Source organism: Ruditapes philippinarum, unplaced genomic scaffold (genome assembly GCF_026571515.1).
Source record: "Ruditapes philippinarum isolate M1 unplaced genomic scaffold, ASM2657151v2 ctg1415_1_1_1_1, whole genome shotgun sequence".
In the NCBI taxonomy this organism is placed as follows: Eukaryota; Metazoa; Mollusca; class Bivalvia; order Venerida; family Veneridae; genus Ruditapes; species Ruditapes philippinarum.
The window spans coordinates 1,010-20,295 of record NW_026861928.1 but is presented as its reverse complement, the minus strand read 5'-3'; the positions used below and the strand labels follow the sequence as shown (position 1 = coordinate 20,295).

At 31.8% G+C, this 19,286-nt stretch overlaps 1 protein-coding gene across 1 annotated transcript; it reads left to right on the top strand.

The window, feature by feature from the left end:
* Window positions 1-28: 28 nt before the first annotated feature.
* Window positions 29-19,019, top strand: LOC132717388 (putative leucine-rich repeat-containing protein DDB_G0290503; the record flags this gene model as incomplete). The annotated part of the gene is given in 19 exon segments (XM_060700844.1): window positions 29-175; window positions 576-609; window positions 1,306-1,375; window positions 2,276-2,327; window positions 2,690-2,820; window positions 3,186-3,251; window positions 6,919-6,986; window positions 8,296-8,369; window positions 9,550-9,608; window positions 10,290-10,359; window positions 10,991-11,064; window positions 11,411-11,519; window positions 12,082-12,176; window positions 12,466-12,650; window positions 14,258-14,325; window positions 14,609-14,670; window positions 16,011-16,127; window positions 18,388-18,492; window positions 18,916-19,019. Coding segments are annotated over 17 exon segments (1,502 nt in total), but the record flags the coding sequence as incomplete, so codon positions are not given.
* Between the last annotated feature and the right edge of the window lie 267 nt (window positions 19,020-19,286).

Sequence of the window (19,286 nt, the reverse complement as noted above, 5' to 3'; positions counted from 1 at the left end):
ATCTTCTATGTCACCTTGTATGTTTTAAAGAATGCGATTGTATGCGTCATCATTCGAAAGTTATTCTTAATCTTTGTGCCTATTATAATCAAACATACCATCAACTTTGACAGGAAGCAGACGACAAAATTATAAACACAAAACTCGTATTTTTACAGCAATGCAGATTTAACACGTATTTTTTTCAGTTACAAAAATCCTCTCTAATTGAATAATTTATTTCATCTTTGATATAAAATGGTGTTATTTAAATAGGTGTATGTAATTAGTTTAAGAGCACCTAGAATTCGGACAATTAAATTTCGGATTACTATTTTATTTCTCTCACGTGTACAATTAGACATGCCTTATAAATTGGATTTAAGTGTCATTCATGATACATCAGTAGACCGAAGGCACAGACGTTTGACACATTTGTCTTGTCATTAATGATAAAATTACCATAAAGTAATTTCCCCTTGATCATAAAGAACATGATTAGATCTACTATCCAGCACCCCGTGACCCGTTTACTATATATGATGATATACAACATACATGTATATAACCAGTGTTTTTTTCTTTATATTTTACAGCCGAATAAAGTCTGTTTCCCCAAGCCAAAAACAGGTATATTTGCCCCTGAAAATGCTTTATTTTTTTCCTTCAATGTTCTGTGCACAATCTTCACTACAACAATGACTTAACAGCAGCTGACTTATATTAGCTATGACTGCAAAACAGAAAGCTGTCCCTATAGATATCCTCTGCTATGTATCATGCATGTTAAATTGAAACTTTACAAAATGATTGAGTAAATGCCATTCTCAGTTGTTACGATTTTATTTCAGTTTTTCCCCCTTTCTTATTTATCATGCTATATTTTCCCCTTCAAAAAGCCACAGGTTGTTTAGAAAATTGAAAAAAAAAATCACTGATAACATGCCAATGTGTATTTCTTGGCACAGTCAAGCTTTTTTTAATAGAAAATTATGCAGATTTTCATATCGATATGTGCAAACATATCACAATAGATATAAAATCTAAAATCCAAGTGCTTACCATGTGGCTAAATATTGATACTTGAATAAAGAAGAACATGTTATAATCTTCAGTCTTCAAATTTGGACCACATACCTTACCTAGCAAAGGAAATTTTAAAAACGTCCATAAAATTTGTTGCCTTGAATGCAGTTTACTTCTGCAATGAATGACTTTTTTATATCAATAGATCTTAGTTGAGTGATCAAGGGCCATCATTGCCTTTTTGTCATAGCATAACATTTCAGTGTTAAATTTCCATTTTAAGAAATGTTTTCTTTTCAGTAAGAAAATGATGCAAAACCATCGAGAACCATTCTTTAAACCTCTCAATGCAGACCATCATACTTTTGAGGTAATAAACAGGATTTTTATCAAACTAATTAAGCTTTTTTTATTTTGGATTAATTATCCTTTCACTGAATGCATAAAAGATATGTCCAAAAGTTGATTAAAACTGTTTAATGAAAAATTCATCTATAGCTGTTGCAGTATAGTTAATTATGGAAACCACATTTTATTTCTTTTCTTGTGTGTGTGTGTGTGTGTAAATGTTGGGGCAGGGACCATTTTGGGTTGGACATTAGATTACGGTTGGGTCATTTAAATGACAAAAGGTCAGGTCAGTGACATAAAAAGAAAATGAATTTGGAAAGCATATTCAATACACTAAATCAGTAAGCCTATGCCTGTTAAGTAAAGCATAATTTTAAATGAATGGTCAATGTATATTAGCCTTAGAATTTAAGTATCAATGACATTGAGCAAAGTGGTGGTATAATGTTATCTTTTAGAAATTTCATCATTATATCAAAGCTTGTGACAATTGCGGCTTTAAGTTACTCTTTGCTAATTGTAGTTTGTTATCATTGTAGCCAGAACATTTAATTAATAAGAACATATTTGTTCATATGGTGAGGCAACTAGCCTGACATATATAGGTAAAATTCAATTGATGCTTGAACAGTTACAAGATATTCTTTACTTCTAAATATACAAATGTCATGCGCAAAGCTGTCTTTAAAAGCTAGCAAAGAAAAATATAGCAGCAGGAGACTTTTTTTGTCTGCAAACATTTTGTAACTGCAAATGTTTTGCCCGTTTAAAGATTTTTCATGTGATTTCAGTGATAAAATTTATTTTAACACTACATGAATTTATTATTAAGTCAGATATGCCCCTTATTTTAACCTCACCTTTATGATAAGTCTAATATATTGGGTATTTTGAAAAAATGCTTGATAACTTTTTTCAGCTTACTTCAGGGAAAGCACAGAGCAAGAACAGACAAGTCCAAAATTCAAACGGTATTAACATTAATTATTCAATTTAAATGTTTATTCTTGATTTTGTGTGTGTGTGTGTCAGTTTGTTAATATTCAGAATTTAATACTGTATCTACTGATTTTTACATATCAGTTATAGAACAGCTCTGTGCAATGAACTATGATTATAATAGTCTTTGCTGTAAATTGAGTTAACTATTCAAAAATATTTATTTTAACTAAATTTAGATATAAATATAAAGCATCTTTTAATCAGTCTTCAGTCCACTTCATGGACAAACCAGAATTACTGTCAAATGAGGAAACATGGCTGTGGCCACCAGTAGAGCTCATACAAGTAAATGTAAACTTTTATACAAGCTCTTAATATGATTCTATTTCAGAATTTACAAGACCAGACCAAGATTTGGCTTTGAATGGAGAGAGATTAAATTCTTTGCATGCAAAACTTCACCAAGAGGCTGATAGAATTAGAAAATGGAAAAACCAGACAGAATTAGACATGAAACAGAAAGTATGCTACTACACTCGATTTTTAAAAAAAAAGAAAAGATGTTAAAATACTCCTTTACAGCCTTGTATAATTTCAAAATTTGTGAACACCTATGTTATATCTTTCTTATTTGTAGATATTCCAACAAAATGAATAACTTCTATTTAAAAGAATTTATTTGAAGAAACAGACCACAGAAAGACTTTTAGATTTTAAGGCCTAAAAGATTTTAATGAAGGCTAAGAAAAGAATTTTTGAAATGGAAAGCATAAATTTAGAAAATGGTTTAAGATATCTTAATTTTTTTATTAACCATTATTATTATTAGACCAAGTTTTAAATATATACTGTTGTTGTGTAATACTGCTGTTGTATTTATATTTAAGGACAGAAAGATTCAGGAATCCAGCCATACCATAGACTCTTTAAGGAAATCAATACTTGATATTCAGGTTTGTATGTCTTTAAATGGATGCTTAATACTTATTTTAATGAATTGTAACCCTTGCTGAATATAAAATTTTTACCTATGCCGCCTATTTTCAAAGTTAGACATTTATTTAGTGCAAATCATTATTATAATATTGAATAATTATGTGGTTCTATTTTTAGCTCACCTGACCACGAAGTGGTCATGGTGAGGTATAGTGATGGGGCTATGTCCGGCGTCCGTCGTCGTGCGTTGTGCGTCGTCAACAATTGGGTTGTTAACAGTCTAGCAGTCACAGTTTTGATTGGATCATCATCAAACTTTGTCAGAATGTTTGTCTCAATGAAATACAGATCGAGTTCGAAGATGGGTTATCTCTGGTCAAAAACTAGGTCACAGGAGCTAAAAATAGAAAAAGCTTGTTAACACTCTTGAGGCTGCAGTTTTCATCCAAATATTCTGGAAATTTGTCAGGAAGGTTGTTTTGATGATATCTAGGTCAAGTTTGAAGATTGGTCATCTCCGGTCAAAAACTAGGTCACAGGAGTTAAAAATAGAAAAAGCTTCTTAACACTCTAACAATTGGGTTGTTAACAGTCTAGCAGTCACAGTTTTGATTGGATCATCATCAAACTTTGTCAGAATGTTTGTCTCAATGAAATACAGATCAAGTTCGAAGATGGGTTATCTCGGGTCAAAAACTAGGTCACAGGAGCTAAAAATAGAAAAAGCTTGTTAACACTCTAGTGGCTGCAGTTTTCATCCAAATATTCTGGAAATTTGTCAGGAAGGTTGTTTTGATGATATCTAGGTCAAGTTCGAAGATGGGTCATCTCTGGTCAAAAACTAGGTCACGAGCTAAAAATAGAAAAAGCTTGTTAACACTCCAATAATTGGGTTGTTAACAGTCTAGCAGTCACAGTTTTGATTGGATCATCATCAAACTTTTTCAGAATGTTTGTCTCAATGAAATACAGATCGAGTTCGAAGATGGGTTATCTCTGGTCAAAAACTAGGTCACAGGAGCTAAAAATAGAAAAAGCTTGTTAACACTCTAGAGGCTGCAGTTTTCATCCAAATATTCTGGAAATTTGTCAGGAAGGTTGTTTAGATGATATCTAGGTCAAGTTCGAAGATGGGTCATCTCTGGTCAAAAACTAGGTCACAGGAGCTAAAAATAGAAAAAGCTTGTTAACACTCTAGTGGCTGCAGTTTTCATCCAAATATTTTGGAAATTTGTCAGGAAGGTTGTTTTGATGATATCTAGGTCAAGTTCGAAGATGGGTCATCTCCGGTCAAAAACTAGGTCACAGGAGCTAAAAATAGAAAAAGCTTGTTAACACTCTATAAGCTGCAGTTTTCATCCAAATATTCAGGAAATTTGTCAGGAAGGTTGTTTAGATGATATCTAGGTCAAGTTTGAAGATGGATCATGTCTGGTCAAAAACTAGGTCACAGGAGCTAAAAATAGAAAAAGCTTGTTAACACTCTAGTGGCTGCAGTTTTCATCCAAATATTTTGGAAATTTGTCAGGAAGGTTGTTTTGATGATATCTAGGTCAAGTTCGAAGATGGGTCATCTCCGGTCAAAAACTAGGTCACAGGAGCTAAAAATAGAAAAAGCTTGTTAACACTCTAGTGGCTGCAGTTTTCATCCAAATATTCTGGAAATTTGTCAGGAAGATTGTTTAGATGATATCTAGGTCAAGTTTGAAGATGGATCATGTCTGGTCAAAAACTAGGTCACAGGAGCTAAAAATAGAAAAAGCTTGTTAACACTCTGGTGGCTGCAGTTTTTATCCAAATATTTTGGAAATTTGTCAGGAAGGTTGTTTTGATGATATCTAGGTCAAGTTGGAAGATTGGTAATGTCCGGTCAAAAACTAGGTCACAGGAGCTAAAAATAGAAAAAGCTTGTTAACACTCTAGTGGCTGCAGTTTTCATCCTAATATTCTGGAAATTTGTGAGGAAGGTTGTTTTGATGATATCTAGGTCAAGTTGGAAGATGGGTCATGTCCGGTCAAAAACTAGGTCACAGGTGCTAAAAATAGAAAAAGCTTGTTAACACTCTAGTGGCTGCAGTTTTCATCCAAATATTTGGGAAATTTGTCAGGAAGGTTGTTTTGATGATTTTCAGGTTAAGTTCGAAGATGGGTTATCACGGGTCAAAAACTAGGTCACAGGAGCTAAAAATAGAAAAAGCTTGTTAACACTCTAGTGGCTGCAGTTTTGATTAAAATATTCTGCAAATTTGTCAGGAAGGTTGTTTTAATGATTTCCAGGTCAAGTTCGAAGATGGGTCATGTCTAGTCAAAAACTAGGTCACAGGAGCTAAAAATAGAAAAAGCTTGTTAACACTCTAATGGTTGCAGTTTTCATCCAAACATTCTGGAAATTTGTCAGAAAGGTTTTTTTGATGATTTCTAGGTCAAGTTCGAAGATGGGTCATCTCAGGTCAAAAACTAGGTCACAGGAGCTAAAAATAGAAAAAGCTTGTTAACACTCGAATGGCTGCAGTGTTCATCTAAATATTCTGGAAATTTGTCAAGAAGGTTGTTTTGATGATATCTAAGTCAAGTTGGAAGATGGGTCATCTCCGGTCAAAAACTAGGTCACAGGAGCTAAAAATAGAAAAGCTTGTTAACACATTAGGGGCTGCAGTTTTCATCCAAATATTCTTGAAATTTGTCAGGAAGGTTGTTTTGATGATGTCTAGGTCAAGTTCGAAGATGGGTTATCTCCGGTCAAAAACTAGGTCACAGGAGCTAAACATAGAAAAAGCTTTTTAACACTCTAGTGGCTGCAGTATTGATTCAAATATTCTGGAAATTTGTCAGGAAGGTTGTTTTGATGATTTCTAGGTCAAGTTCGAAGATGGGTCATCTCAGGTCAAAAACTAGGTCACAGGAGTTAAAAATAGAAAAAGCTTGTTAACACTCTAGTGGCTGCAGTTTTTATTCAAATATTCTGGAAATTTGTCAAGAATTTTGTTTTGATGTTTTCTGGGTCAAGTGCTAAGATTGGTCATGTTCGGTCAAAAACTAGGTCACAGGAGCTAAAAATAGAAAAATCTTTTTAACACTCTAGTGGCTGCAGTTTTGATCCAAATTTCCTGGAAATTGGTCAGGAAGGTTGTTTTGATGATTTCTAGGTCAAGTTTGAATATGGGTTGTGTCCAGTCAAAAATTAGGTCACATTGCCCAAATATGGAAAAATCTTTATAACACACTAGAGGTCACATGTTTGACTCAGTTGCATCAAACTTGGTCATGATGCTTGTTTAAGACATTGCTTGGATGCGGTTGTGTCAGGTGAGCGATCCAGGGCCATCATGGCCCTCTTGTTACTGTTTTTGGTGGATAGGTCAACCCACGAATTTAAGATCAATCAAAATTTTATTTTGTCTGCTGTATGATTATATTACATTATTTGCATTTTACTTTTTGTAAAAACTGGTAATCAACAAATTTAAAACCTAAGAAAATGTCCCTTTTTGACAAAACCACAAATTCATGCCTACAAAATTAAGTTAAATCACAGTATTTGGAAAATGGATTTTTTTATTTCTTTACTGTGTAAAGACTAATATTAAGGTACTTATATGAGTGTTTTGCTTGCAAATGTTTGATCCAGCAATTAGAATTGGAAAAAGATAGAAAGAAACATTAATGATGTTGATATATTTGTAGCTTCAAAATGAGAGCCTTAGCATGACTCTTCAGGAAGAAATCAGTAACAGAGAGGACATTTTACAAAAGTAAGATTTTTATCTTTTTATTTATGTTACTGTTTTTCTGAAAAGCAAATGTGTGTGTTAATTTAGTTAACTTGTGATTTTTAAATGGCATATTGGCCTTAAACTACCTTCACTTGTCTCTGGTAAATTTAGTGTTCGTATTTTTCATCAAGTTTAAGTGCACACCTGATTATGATGTATTTGACAACTGTTAAGATATATAGAACTAAGATACTTAGACTTTTCATCAAACTTTACATTATCTGAACAATAATAATAATGCAAAAAATGATAGAAGAAATGAATCAAAATTTACATGTACAGTAAAGATTGTCTTAGTGACCCCCTGTATATAGCGACGTTCTGTCTTTAGTGACCATAGTTATGTGCGCCGAACAGTATTTACTATATAAATGGTCTGTATGTAGCGACTCCCTGTCTAGTCTGTACAACGGCCATGATTTAGTCCCCCGTTAAGGAATTTGAGCCGTGAAAAGCGACTTTTGCAAGGGGAACAGGGCTTGAGCTAGAGGGCGTTTTGGGCGAAGAAGTCGCCTTCGGATCAGCGACTTCACCTAATTTAAAAACAAACTTCAAAGAGATTTTGGCTGTTTGTTGACAATAACACAAAATGGCGACAGATTCAATCAATTTTCGCCGATTGAATGATTAAAGACACCTGCATATACATAATTGCTGCGGTGTTTTGGCGAGTAAAAATAATCAATGCCCAACGGCTTACATGTGTGGTAATGTTCGAAACCTCGATTGTTAAAAATTTTTTCGGAGCACTTATTTGTAGAAATTATGTGAAGATTTGTATGTAATGTTTTATTAATACATTGAACTCCGTAAAGTAAACAGGCTGATTATACAAAAATAAATGTCTCTAACATCTCATTAGTAAAATTGAAATTAAACATTTTTTACAAACAGATTTATCAATATAAATTACATTTTTAATCAATATGTGACTTTTTAATACTAATGTTATGGTGTGGTTTATAATCTTAACCAATTATACATGCAATTTTAATACTGTCTTGTTTTTTATAAATGATATTTGGTATGTTTAATATCAATAAAAAATATAATTAAACCCTAAATATGGTACTATTCTGCTTTTCAACAAAATATTGGTATGATATGTTCATATATCCAAATTATGTAGAGACTGTCCACAGTGACTCCCTGTCTATAATGACCTTTTTTCTTTTCTCCCATCGAAGGTCACTGTAAACAGTTTTTACTGTATATAACTTGGATATATGTTCTTCAACAGTAAAAGATATTTCTTATAAAATACTTATAGTTTTTCTTTTTTCTTCAGAGTTTCAGCCACAAGAAACTTGTGTTCAGTTTTGAAGGACCACCTTGCAAAGACAGAATCCAAAGTTGCAGAATGTAATATAACTTTCAAATAAAGTTAAAATTGGTTTAGAATTACAAATTCCATAATTTTATATTCACTTTAAATGTCAAGTATTCAGTAAGAAGTAACAGAATTTTTGAAATATAACGATTTGACCCATTGACAATTCTCCCCATAAAAACTTATCTCACTTTAGTGTTGTTTTTGCCCACTTTAGTGACAATTGGCCCCACTTTATTATCCCTTGCCAATGGAATACATCTTGGAGTTATGGCCCCTGTTCAGTTTTGCAGTATGTATAAAGAGTAAATTTTGTCTTCGCAACTACTGACAAGACTTCAATCATACTTTTTTTTGGAAACTGTTTCAATACCAAAAGAACATGTGCATAATGTGCATATAATTTGCATGTCCCTGTCTTATAACTCAAAGTTAGGGTCCCTGATTGATTATGCAGTATGCATTATACAGAGTTAGTTTTGTTTCTGCGCTACTACTCACAGCACAGGATTTCAACAAAACTTTGTTGAAATATTTATAACCAAAAGAAGATGGAATATAATTTGAATTTTCTAGTAAGACTATTAAACAAAGACAGCAATGGCATCTGATTAGAAATGCAGTATGTAAACAGAGTAGTTTTTTCGGGAAGTCTGCAAAAGATAGAGTACTTCCATGCCTACAATTATCCCTTAGCAAATACATAGAAAAAGTTAGAAAAACATATATTTAACTTTTAACATTATCGAAAGTAAATGATTTAAGACATGTTGTCATGATTACTACTAAAATGGGGCAAATAGTCACTCGGAACTTAGGCATATCATTATCAGATTTAATGTGGTACCCAACAGAAAAATGACCATTTTCTGTTCTATAATCTAAAGATAAACAAAAATGTAATTTTGATTCATACCTTTACAATAATATACATTTAATTCAGGTGTTTATCAATATTAATGATTTAAAATATGTTTCATATAATTAATCTAAGATAGGGTGATTTGTTACTAGTCAGGGGTGAATTGTCACTTATGTAGGCAAATCATCAGTGGGGTGAACTGTTAATTGTCAATACCAGAATTTTTATCTACAGTATATTTGACAGCTTAAATTATATATTTTGAAAGGTATTTTTTTTTTGCTATTAGATTCATGTTTGATGGTACTTTTAGCAGGCTGTTGGTTAAAATTATGATGAATGTTTTACAGGTGAAGCAGAAAAAACAGAAGTCAAATATCTTGAACAGGAACACAAACGACAATTTGAAGTAAGTGTGAACTTATACATGTTATAGTCTTATTACAGATTGATGGGATTGATACTCATACTTTTAGTTTACAGACTACATTGCTTATACACCAATTGAGTTAAAATCAGCTCTTGAATCATAGTACACTTAAGGATTTAACAGTCACCAATAGTCTCGTGCAGAGGTCATCTTGTGACCATTCAGTCAATCAGTAGCCTAAGTTTCAATGTTCTTGAAGGTGAATGAATCAGTTTCTATTTTCAACTGTTGTGAAACCAACAAATACAGGCTTTTCACGGATTCAAGGTATTAAGGTGCATGATGGCGCTCATGCCTTATAGATTATTAATATTGAATCAATGCTTATGTACCAAAAGTGATATAATCTTAAATGTGTCGCTGACAGTACATTGGAATTATCTATTTATTATTAGTATTCATTACTGATATGATGGCTCTTCTAATAGAAAGTTAATGACTAATATCTGACTTCATGGACGATGATGATTTTGTCAAATGATCATAAAATGATTTGATTTGATAGCTAACAAAAGCTCTGTCAGAAAATTTAAATCAGATGGAAGGCGAACTAGAGTTGGTGATTCTCAGATCAATATTTAAAACATCAAAAGATCTGAACTTTACTCAAATGGCATATACAATGTAATACATAAAATGTTTGTTTTTTGTTTGTTCTAGAATTTGTCAGAAAAATTCAAGGAACTTAAGGTGGCAAGGGATGAAGAGCAAAGACAGCTCACAAGTCAAAGTAAGTGAACTTCTACAGATGTCAGCCAGACCAGTTTTAACAGCATATTATAGACTGTTATCAGACTTTTTATTCAGCTTCAAATTTGTATTGTCTACATAATTTCAAACAGTTTGGAGGTTTGGACATTCATTAAGAATTAATTACCTTTGTTTAAATGGTTTTCTTTATCATTTTATAACTGGGCATGGGTTTAATTGGTTAGGTCAGATGTATTCATCAGTGTTTTTGCCTTGTTTTTATTGTAATCAGTAACTAGAAAATGCCTTAATTAACCTACAGACAAAGTTTGTTGAAGACATTGGTCTAACTGGTAGATGATTCCTTTTGATTTTAAGGTCAGAAGATGAAAGATCTAGGTTTACAATTTGAAGCTGGTCTACTATCTAAGGATTTAGTGCTCTGATTGGTCATGACCTCTAGATGATCCATTTTGATTTTGAGGTCAGTAGGTCAAGGCCACTTTCATGAGCAAAGTCAAATTAATATTTTAAGAGCATGACCACAGAATATCAAGGTCAATGTGACTATGTAATAGCCTTGGTCACCTATTTTGCCATCTATGACTAATTTTGCAACATGATTAATTACTTGCCATTAAAGAAGCCTTTTCTTATGTTTTTGTTTGCAGTATCAGTGCTATCTAAGGAGAAAGAATGTTTAGAGCAGAATCTAACTCATTGCAACCAAGAAGCTGAGTCTAAGGTTATATTTATCACTTTCCCCTTTATTTTCCTTTTTTCCCATTATTTCTTATTCTTTTTTTAAGAAGAAAACTATTAAATGTCATTTAAATGAATGATAGAATTAATTTAAGGGTCTGGTATGATTATTTTGTTTATTGTTTATACCTGACCCTATTACTGCTATAACTTGTAAATTGTATTTGTTTATGATAATTCTAAGAATTACAGGAATAATTTTCATTATAGATGAGATGACAGATTGCTTAGTTTTCATTTGTGCATGTCAAAGCTTTATCTTTATGGCATAAAATGAACACAGTTATGATAAGTGATTTTTCAATAAACCTCATATATATCTTTTGTAGATTAAAATATTGAACCAACAACTAGATGACAAAAATATTGAGATACGTGACATTAGAGCACAAGTTCAGAAAAATAATGAAAAAATTCACAGTTTGAATAAAACAGTTGGTAGGTTTTGTTTTTTATATATGAAGGATTTTTTATGGGATAATAATTATTTTGAAATAGTTCTAGACTTATTCCACAATACACAACATTGTGCGAATTGTTTCCCTGGAATTAATTGAAACTTATTGTTTATTCAACAAAATTTCTTGGTTGTTTGGTTGTCTTCAAGGCTAAAACATAATCAATATTGGTGATTAAAAAATACATGCAAAAAAGTTAATTTGAAATCTACTTTTAAAGTTTTAATGTTCAAAATCATAGTCTATGTCCTATATTGTACTGATCTTAAAAACAAATTGCTCTAGTTATGACAATATATTGTATAGTTTTGAAGATATCATTGTTTCCAATATCATCTTTTCTTTACATTAGTAAAAGGGTGTTTTACAGTGTCTGCTTCTTAACCAATGGTTTAGTTGGGTCATGATCATATTTCCTCTTTTGATATCATTACTTATTACTTCAAGTAAGCAACTTCAGAGTGGTCAAAATCTTAACCTCCAAGTTTTTATCTTAATCAAGCTTAAATGGAATATGTATAAACTTAACATTTGTATTACAGATTCTTTGACACAAAATGTTGAAACTGGCAAAGATGAACTGAACAATGCTAAAACAAAACATGGTGATCTTAATAAACAGCTTGAATCATTACAGGTTTATAATCCTTTCAAATTGATTTATTGAATTGATGCATATTGATGGCTTTTTAAAACACAACTGGTTTACTAGTAAATTAAATCTTGTTAAGAAAAAAATACTGAAAGGGAATTGAGCGTAAAACCTTATACTTTGTTGGTATGAATATATAAAAAATAAACTTGATAAAAGTATTTCAAGGAAAATGCATGAATGTGACAGTACTAAAAGTCATTAAATTTCATATTGTTACAATAAAATGTGAGTTTAAGATGATATCTTTTTGATTTATCGTTTACTATTATAGATTGAGAAAGATAGTTTGGAACAGAAATTAAGTGAAAGTAAGGAAGATGTAAAACAGTTTACAAACAAATGTTCAGGTCTACAGACAGAGCTGAGCTCTGCAAAACAGGAACATTGTCAACAGGTCCAGACTTTGAAATCAGAACTAGAAAAGCATAAAGAGCAGTTAAATCAGAAACATATCAAGTATGTACCTGAGAGTAAAGAAAACTTGCATGGTTTATTTCATTAGAAAAAATGATTGAGTAAATGTTGTGTAATTAAGCAGTAGCCAGTTAATATTTAACCCTTTACCTCATATATACGCGAAACAACACACTTTCGACCCCCTGCCCCCCCCCTTTTTTAGGCCTGAAATAGTGAAAAAATGTCCTATTTGGGCCCCAAACACATGTTTTCATTTGAGAAATGTTGCTAAAAAAAGTGAGCACTTTTTCGGCGGCGCCCCCCATCCAAAAGATACATCAGGGGGTTGCCAGAAGGGGGATGTGCCCCCTTCTGTTTGGGGGGTTTGAAGGGGGGTGGAGTCCCCCTCATCGCCAAGAAAATTTTGTGAGAGGCTTAAAATGACCCCAGGTCGATCATAAGGTAACGTGTAACCAACGCTGAAAAGCCTTTGACTCTATCTCAATCCCTTGAGAAGTTGCAGCACTTTGAAATAATTTTGATGGAAAAAATCGAGGCAAAATAGTGATTTTTGGCAATTTTGAGATGTCCCCTCGTTGCCATGGTAACAGGAAATTTAAGACTGAGCATGTCGTTACAAAGGCAATGGTCCAGTCAACATTTGTGCCAAGTTTGATTAGTATTGAAGCATTTTTCATAGTTTCATAGCAGTTTGAACTTGTAAGAGGAGGCTTTTCAGTGAAAATGACCATTTTTCACAATATGCTCATGGGGGAAAGGGTTAACAAATGGAAATGTTACTAGACTGTTAATGTTAGAGTACTTTATGTTATTACAGACTGAATAATGGAAATTAAACAATCAAAAAAATTTAATAGGTTTTTAAGTCTTAAAAATGCTTAAATTTAAGTCTTTTTCTTAATAAGTGCTAAGAATGAAAGAAAGTAAAATACCTTGAATTTTTATGCTGTTAATAATAGCTTTAAAAAGTGCTAGAATTTGTTAACAAATGAAAACATGCTAGTTGCATGTGAAAAAAGCTGATAGTTTTCATCAATGAGCCTAGTAATACCAATATTAGTAAAGAAAATCTTTGTGTAAGGAAATAGTTTAAGCTGCATTGTAAAATATCACATAATAGGTGTAAATAAAAGTGATAAAGCACCCAAAATGAAAATAAAGACTTCAATGTTTTATCATTATAACTGTTTGTAATTACTTGATCCTTGGTAACAAGTGATATATGTGCGTAAAAAAGGGGTTTTAAAATGGGAAAGCTTGCTTAAAAATGCTTAAATTTCAGCAACAAATGTCTATATGAATCCTGTTTGATCAGTAGCATTTGAATATATCAATAGTAAAGTTGATATAAGACATATGAGAGCCCAGGCAGGCTAGACATGGTTTAAATTTACTTGTATCAAGACCCATGTTGTTAACAAAAGTTCCTTTTTTAAGCTGCATTTGTCTATGTGTAACTTACTTTCTTTGTTAATTTAACAATATTTTAATACATTTTAATTTTTTTTTCATGAAAATGAGGATGAATCTGGAGTCTCCGCATGCTGCTTTAATATTGTAGGATTTTCTGTAGGCTGTGTGACATATTTTGTTAACTACTATCTTTGTTTAAATGTATTTTTTAAGCTTTCTGAATGTTCCTTCAGATTGCAGTTCTTACAGAATGACTTTGACAAAGCAAGCACAATGTTAGAAGAAGTGAAAAGTTCAAAAGGTTTGAATTAGGATATTTTAGAATATTATATTTGAAACATAGTGACAGTCAACATTTTGGTAAAAGTTCATCTTTAAACATTTGATGATCATGTCCTTGACCTCACATGTTCAAGCATGAAAATTTAAAAGATTAAATTTTTTCATGTCTAACATTATACTGAATTTCTGACAGTATTTAGTGGTTGAATAAATTTGAAATTAGGAAATTGTTCAAAATATTTTTTCTCTGGTTGAGTAAGAGGTTTGACCATCTGGTGTAAATGAAATTCTTTGCCTTTCAGATATTTTGATTATGGAAAAAACAGAGTTACAGAACAGAGTTGTTGAACTTGAAAAGCAAAATGTAAGTTTATTTCTATTTTGAAGTTTTCTCAATTACATACTGGTTCATAAGTAATAAGTCACTATTTAGTAAATATTTAAAGTCTGTTTTAAAAATATGTATGTAATGTTTAAATGTATGATGAGATGCCTTTATTTAGTTAATTCAATTCTATTATAATTATACATATCAAAGTTCAAGGGAAGTAACCTGTCCTATAAATCAAATATGCAAGGGAGGTAATACATTTTTGACCAATGAGCTGGTATCTTTCTGGCAGTATTTCCTAGGGAACAGCTTATAAGACCAGTCCATAAGAGGATGAATAGTAACACACACACATATATATATATATATATATATATATATATATATATATTATATATATATATATATATATATATATATATATTCTAATCATATCATAATCATTTGAAGATAGTAAGAATTGTACCAATTAAGTAAATACAGATCTCTGATGGATCAATATTTCCTATAGTGAAAAATGCATGATATTCTCAAACAATACCAACAGTGTGTCACAGCCATTATTTTCATAACAAAAGTAAGATAAGTATTCTAGATTTTGAAACAAATGTTCACCATTCAGCAATTTTGTTGATGGTAAAAACACTAAAAATTGTACATAATGCATTTTAATGTTTTACGGGTTTCTGTAAAAGGATGATCAATGGTTTACATTGAACAAACTTTTTAAAGTGAATATAGAAGTAACATCTATGCATTAATTCATTAAGTATTACTTAACAATATACTCTGCAATAGGGCTCAGCTGGGGCGAGTATCCGAGTACTCGGATAATCACAAATCAAAGTGAAAAATCGAGTTTGAATATTTGGATTACGATTTAATTTTTTTTATATACATTCACTGTTTTCCACACTCTTCAAATCGAGAAAAATACAATTCGAGTATAAATTATATGAAGTTTACCTAAATACAATTTCCTGGTTGAAGACCATGTACCATGATGCTGAGCTAGGTAGTAATTTGTTTCAAAAAACAAAACAAAAATACTCATCCAAAGAATAAATACATAAACAAAGTTTATATTTTATATGTTAAATGTATAGTATTGTTGCTGTTTTTTTTAAATGAACATGTTTTTATAACTTTTGTACATGTTTTTATGGGTGTCTTGATAACAAAAGATTTGTGGTTCGATTTGTGAATCGTAAGTGCTGAATCGTGGTTCGGATCGGATCGTCACTTATCCGACGATCCACTTCCCTACTCTGCAATGTCTTTTGTTAATTTATTTTTAATCCTAAGAAAAAAACAACATATTTCACACTGTTAGCAGTAATAAGCTTTTGTAAACACACAATTATATGTTGCAGGCTGAGTTACTTGCCAGGCATGAAGAAAACTGTATTACAATCACCCAGCTTACAGAAACTGTCCAGGAAGTACAAGGACAATTGTATACTAGCCAACAAGAAGGAGCTCATCTTTTAGTAACTATTTCATAGTACTCATTTTAATGTTTTAATCAAAATAGAACTATTAGGAATGGAAAAAAACTCAACGTTTTGATTTTTTATTGTTAGATTTAAGTATTGAGATAGATTTTACTTAAGGGTTTTACTACAATTGGATCTGAAGATTTCTGCCGAGTGTGATCCGTTCTAGAAAGATTCCATGAGAGCAAAATGCAACTAATAGATCAAAATATCCCTATTATGATTATATTAACCGTTTTATTATACATTGTTGAGTTTACACTGTATATTCTAAAATAACATAATTGGCATAACATTGCAAATCATTATTTCTGTCAGATCATATTTGTGCATGTGAAAAGCATTGTGGTCTCTTGAACTGTATTAAATATGACCAGAATAATTATTATGATTTGTGAAGCCACCGTCTGTCAGGGAAAACATTTAAGAATCTAGTCCCAGAAAATAAATATGAATTTTGACTCCACCTACTGTCATATTTATATTTCATATTTGTTTTTAACTTTTTTAGTGCAAATTTAAATTTTCTGTTTTTAAACTAAAAATAGTTTACATTTCTAAAAATAGTTTACATTGAGTATCAGCTAGTTTTCTTAGATAAAGCTACATGCACTTTAAATCTAAAAGAATATGATTTTAATGACTTTGAATGTTCAAGACTGCTCAATTCTTAAAAACGGACATTTTATTGTTTATTTAAAAACATACTGCAAAAATCCATTTTGTTGTATGAGTGTTTTGTTTCCAATGTTTATATATGTTTTTTATGCCCCCGCCATGTAATGGCCGGGGCATATAGTGTTACCCTGTTCCGTCCTTCCGTCCTTCCGTCATTCCGTCCTTCCGTCCTTCCGTCATTCCGTCATTCTGTCATTCCGTCATCATCAGTTTCCGTTCATTATCTCCCCAACGGTACAACACATTCAACTCAATTTGACATATGGATATGTCATGAGAAATACAGGTCAAGTTCGAATTTGGTCATGGTTCGATGATTTTTGGCAGAGTTATGCCCCTTTTACTTTGAAAATAATATGAAATTTTTTCAGTTTCCGTTCATTATTCCCAAACGGTACAACACATTCAACTCAAATTTGAATATGGATATGTCATGAGAAAATACAGGTCAAGTTCGAATTTGGGGTCATGGTTTCGAATGATTTTTTTAGGCAGAGTTATGCCCCTTTTTACTTTGAAAATAATATGAAATTTTTCAGTTTCCGTTCATTATCTCGCCCAACGGTAACAACACATTCAACTCAAATTTGACATATGGATATGTCATGAGAAAAATTACAGGTCAAGTTCGAATATGGTCATGGTTCGATGATTTTTGGCAGAGTTATTAGCCCCTTTTACTTTGAAATAATGTGAAATTTTCAGTTTACGTTCATTATCTCCCAAACGGTAAACACATTCAACTCAAATTTGACATATGGATATGTCATGAGAAAATCAGGTAAGTCGAATTTTGGTCATGGTTCGATGATTTTTTGGCAGAGTTATGCCCTTTTTCTTTGTAAATAATATGAAATTTTTCAGTTTCCGTTCATTATCTCCCCAACAGTAACAACACATTCAGCTCAAATTTGACCCCATATGGATATGTTTCTGGAATGCCCAGGCGCCAATTTCGAATTTGGTCATGGTTCAATGATTTTTGGCAGAGTAATGCCCCTTTCACTTTGAAAATAATATGAAATTTACAGTTTCTGTTCATTATCTACCCAACAGTGTTACATATTCAACTCAAATTTGACATATGGATATGTCAAAGGAATGGGCAGGTCAAGTTGGAATTTGGTCATGGTTCGATGATTTTTTGGCAGAGTTAGTCCCTTTCACTTTTGAAAATAATATAGATACGTCTTAGGAATAAAGCAGTTTAAGTTTGAATTTGGGGTCATGGGTTTAATGATTTTGGACAACCTTATCTTTCTTGAATATTGGAAATTTTTTGACTTTTTGTTTCAGACTCATACTTTTGTGGAAATGTCTGTATAGCCATTATTTTGGCTACAAATATGAAATATGCTATTTTCAAAAGGTTAAGACTGAATAATTTCAGTGCCTTGAATATTGTATGAAAATGGTTTGTGTTAACACTGAAAAGTTTAAAGGGCTTTGAACTTAAAATGAAAACAATAATTTGTGCAAACAAATTTGGAACTAAATATTATAACATCTGAAATTTTGGCTGCATGCGGGGGCATCCGTGGCTTGATGACACATTTCTAGTTTTTTATTGTTATAGCTACAATTGAATGAAATCAGGGCTCAACTTACACTAGTGGAAACAGAGAAGTCACAGTTGGATGAGAAAATGAAAGTCATTGAGTCAGATATGGTTTATAAAAAGGTACTATCACATTATTTGGCTGTTATGTTACTTTAAAGATCATGTATGTAAGTGGCTTTTCAAATGTGCTTTAATTTCATATATGCTATTACTAAATTGATTGTCTGATGTATAAAACTTTTTTCATTAAGCAAATTTGTTCCCTAAAAGGTTATTATGCCCTCTGATCAATAGATCCAGAAGGCAAAATTTTGTTTCAGGCCTGTCTGTTCTCTGTTTGTCACAAAACTTTAACTTTGACCAAAGCATGAAAGCCCTTCAACCTACAGGCTTCAAACTTCACACATGCACATACCTTGATGAGCTCTACCCGCCAGATCCACTAAGAGTCAGTGTGTCAAAGGTCAGCATGGTCAAGGCATTGCATTCATTTGAAGGTAGCGCTTGTTATTATGAAATTACAGTATTTTTTTGACAAAATAGGCTGGCATGACAGATTTACAGAATGAACTATTAGAGAAGTCACAACAGATAGCAGCTTTGTCTCAGCAAATACAACAGTTGACAGGACAGTTGAATACTGAACAGTAAATTATTTATTACATTCTACCTTAAGGTGTTGGTATATATATTAGCCTGAAATTAAAATATTGAGTTACATCCAACTTTTCTCTACCAGCAAGTAATTGATTGCATATGAACATAGGTTATTCAATGAATCATTAAATTAATATATGCTTGTCAAAATAGTTAATGTTTGTATAATAATTTCCTGAATAAAAAATATTGCTACAAAGATTATATTTGTTTTATTTTGGAAATTAGTTTCTAGAAATATAGTGAATAGAAATGTC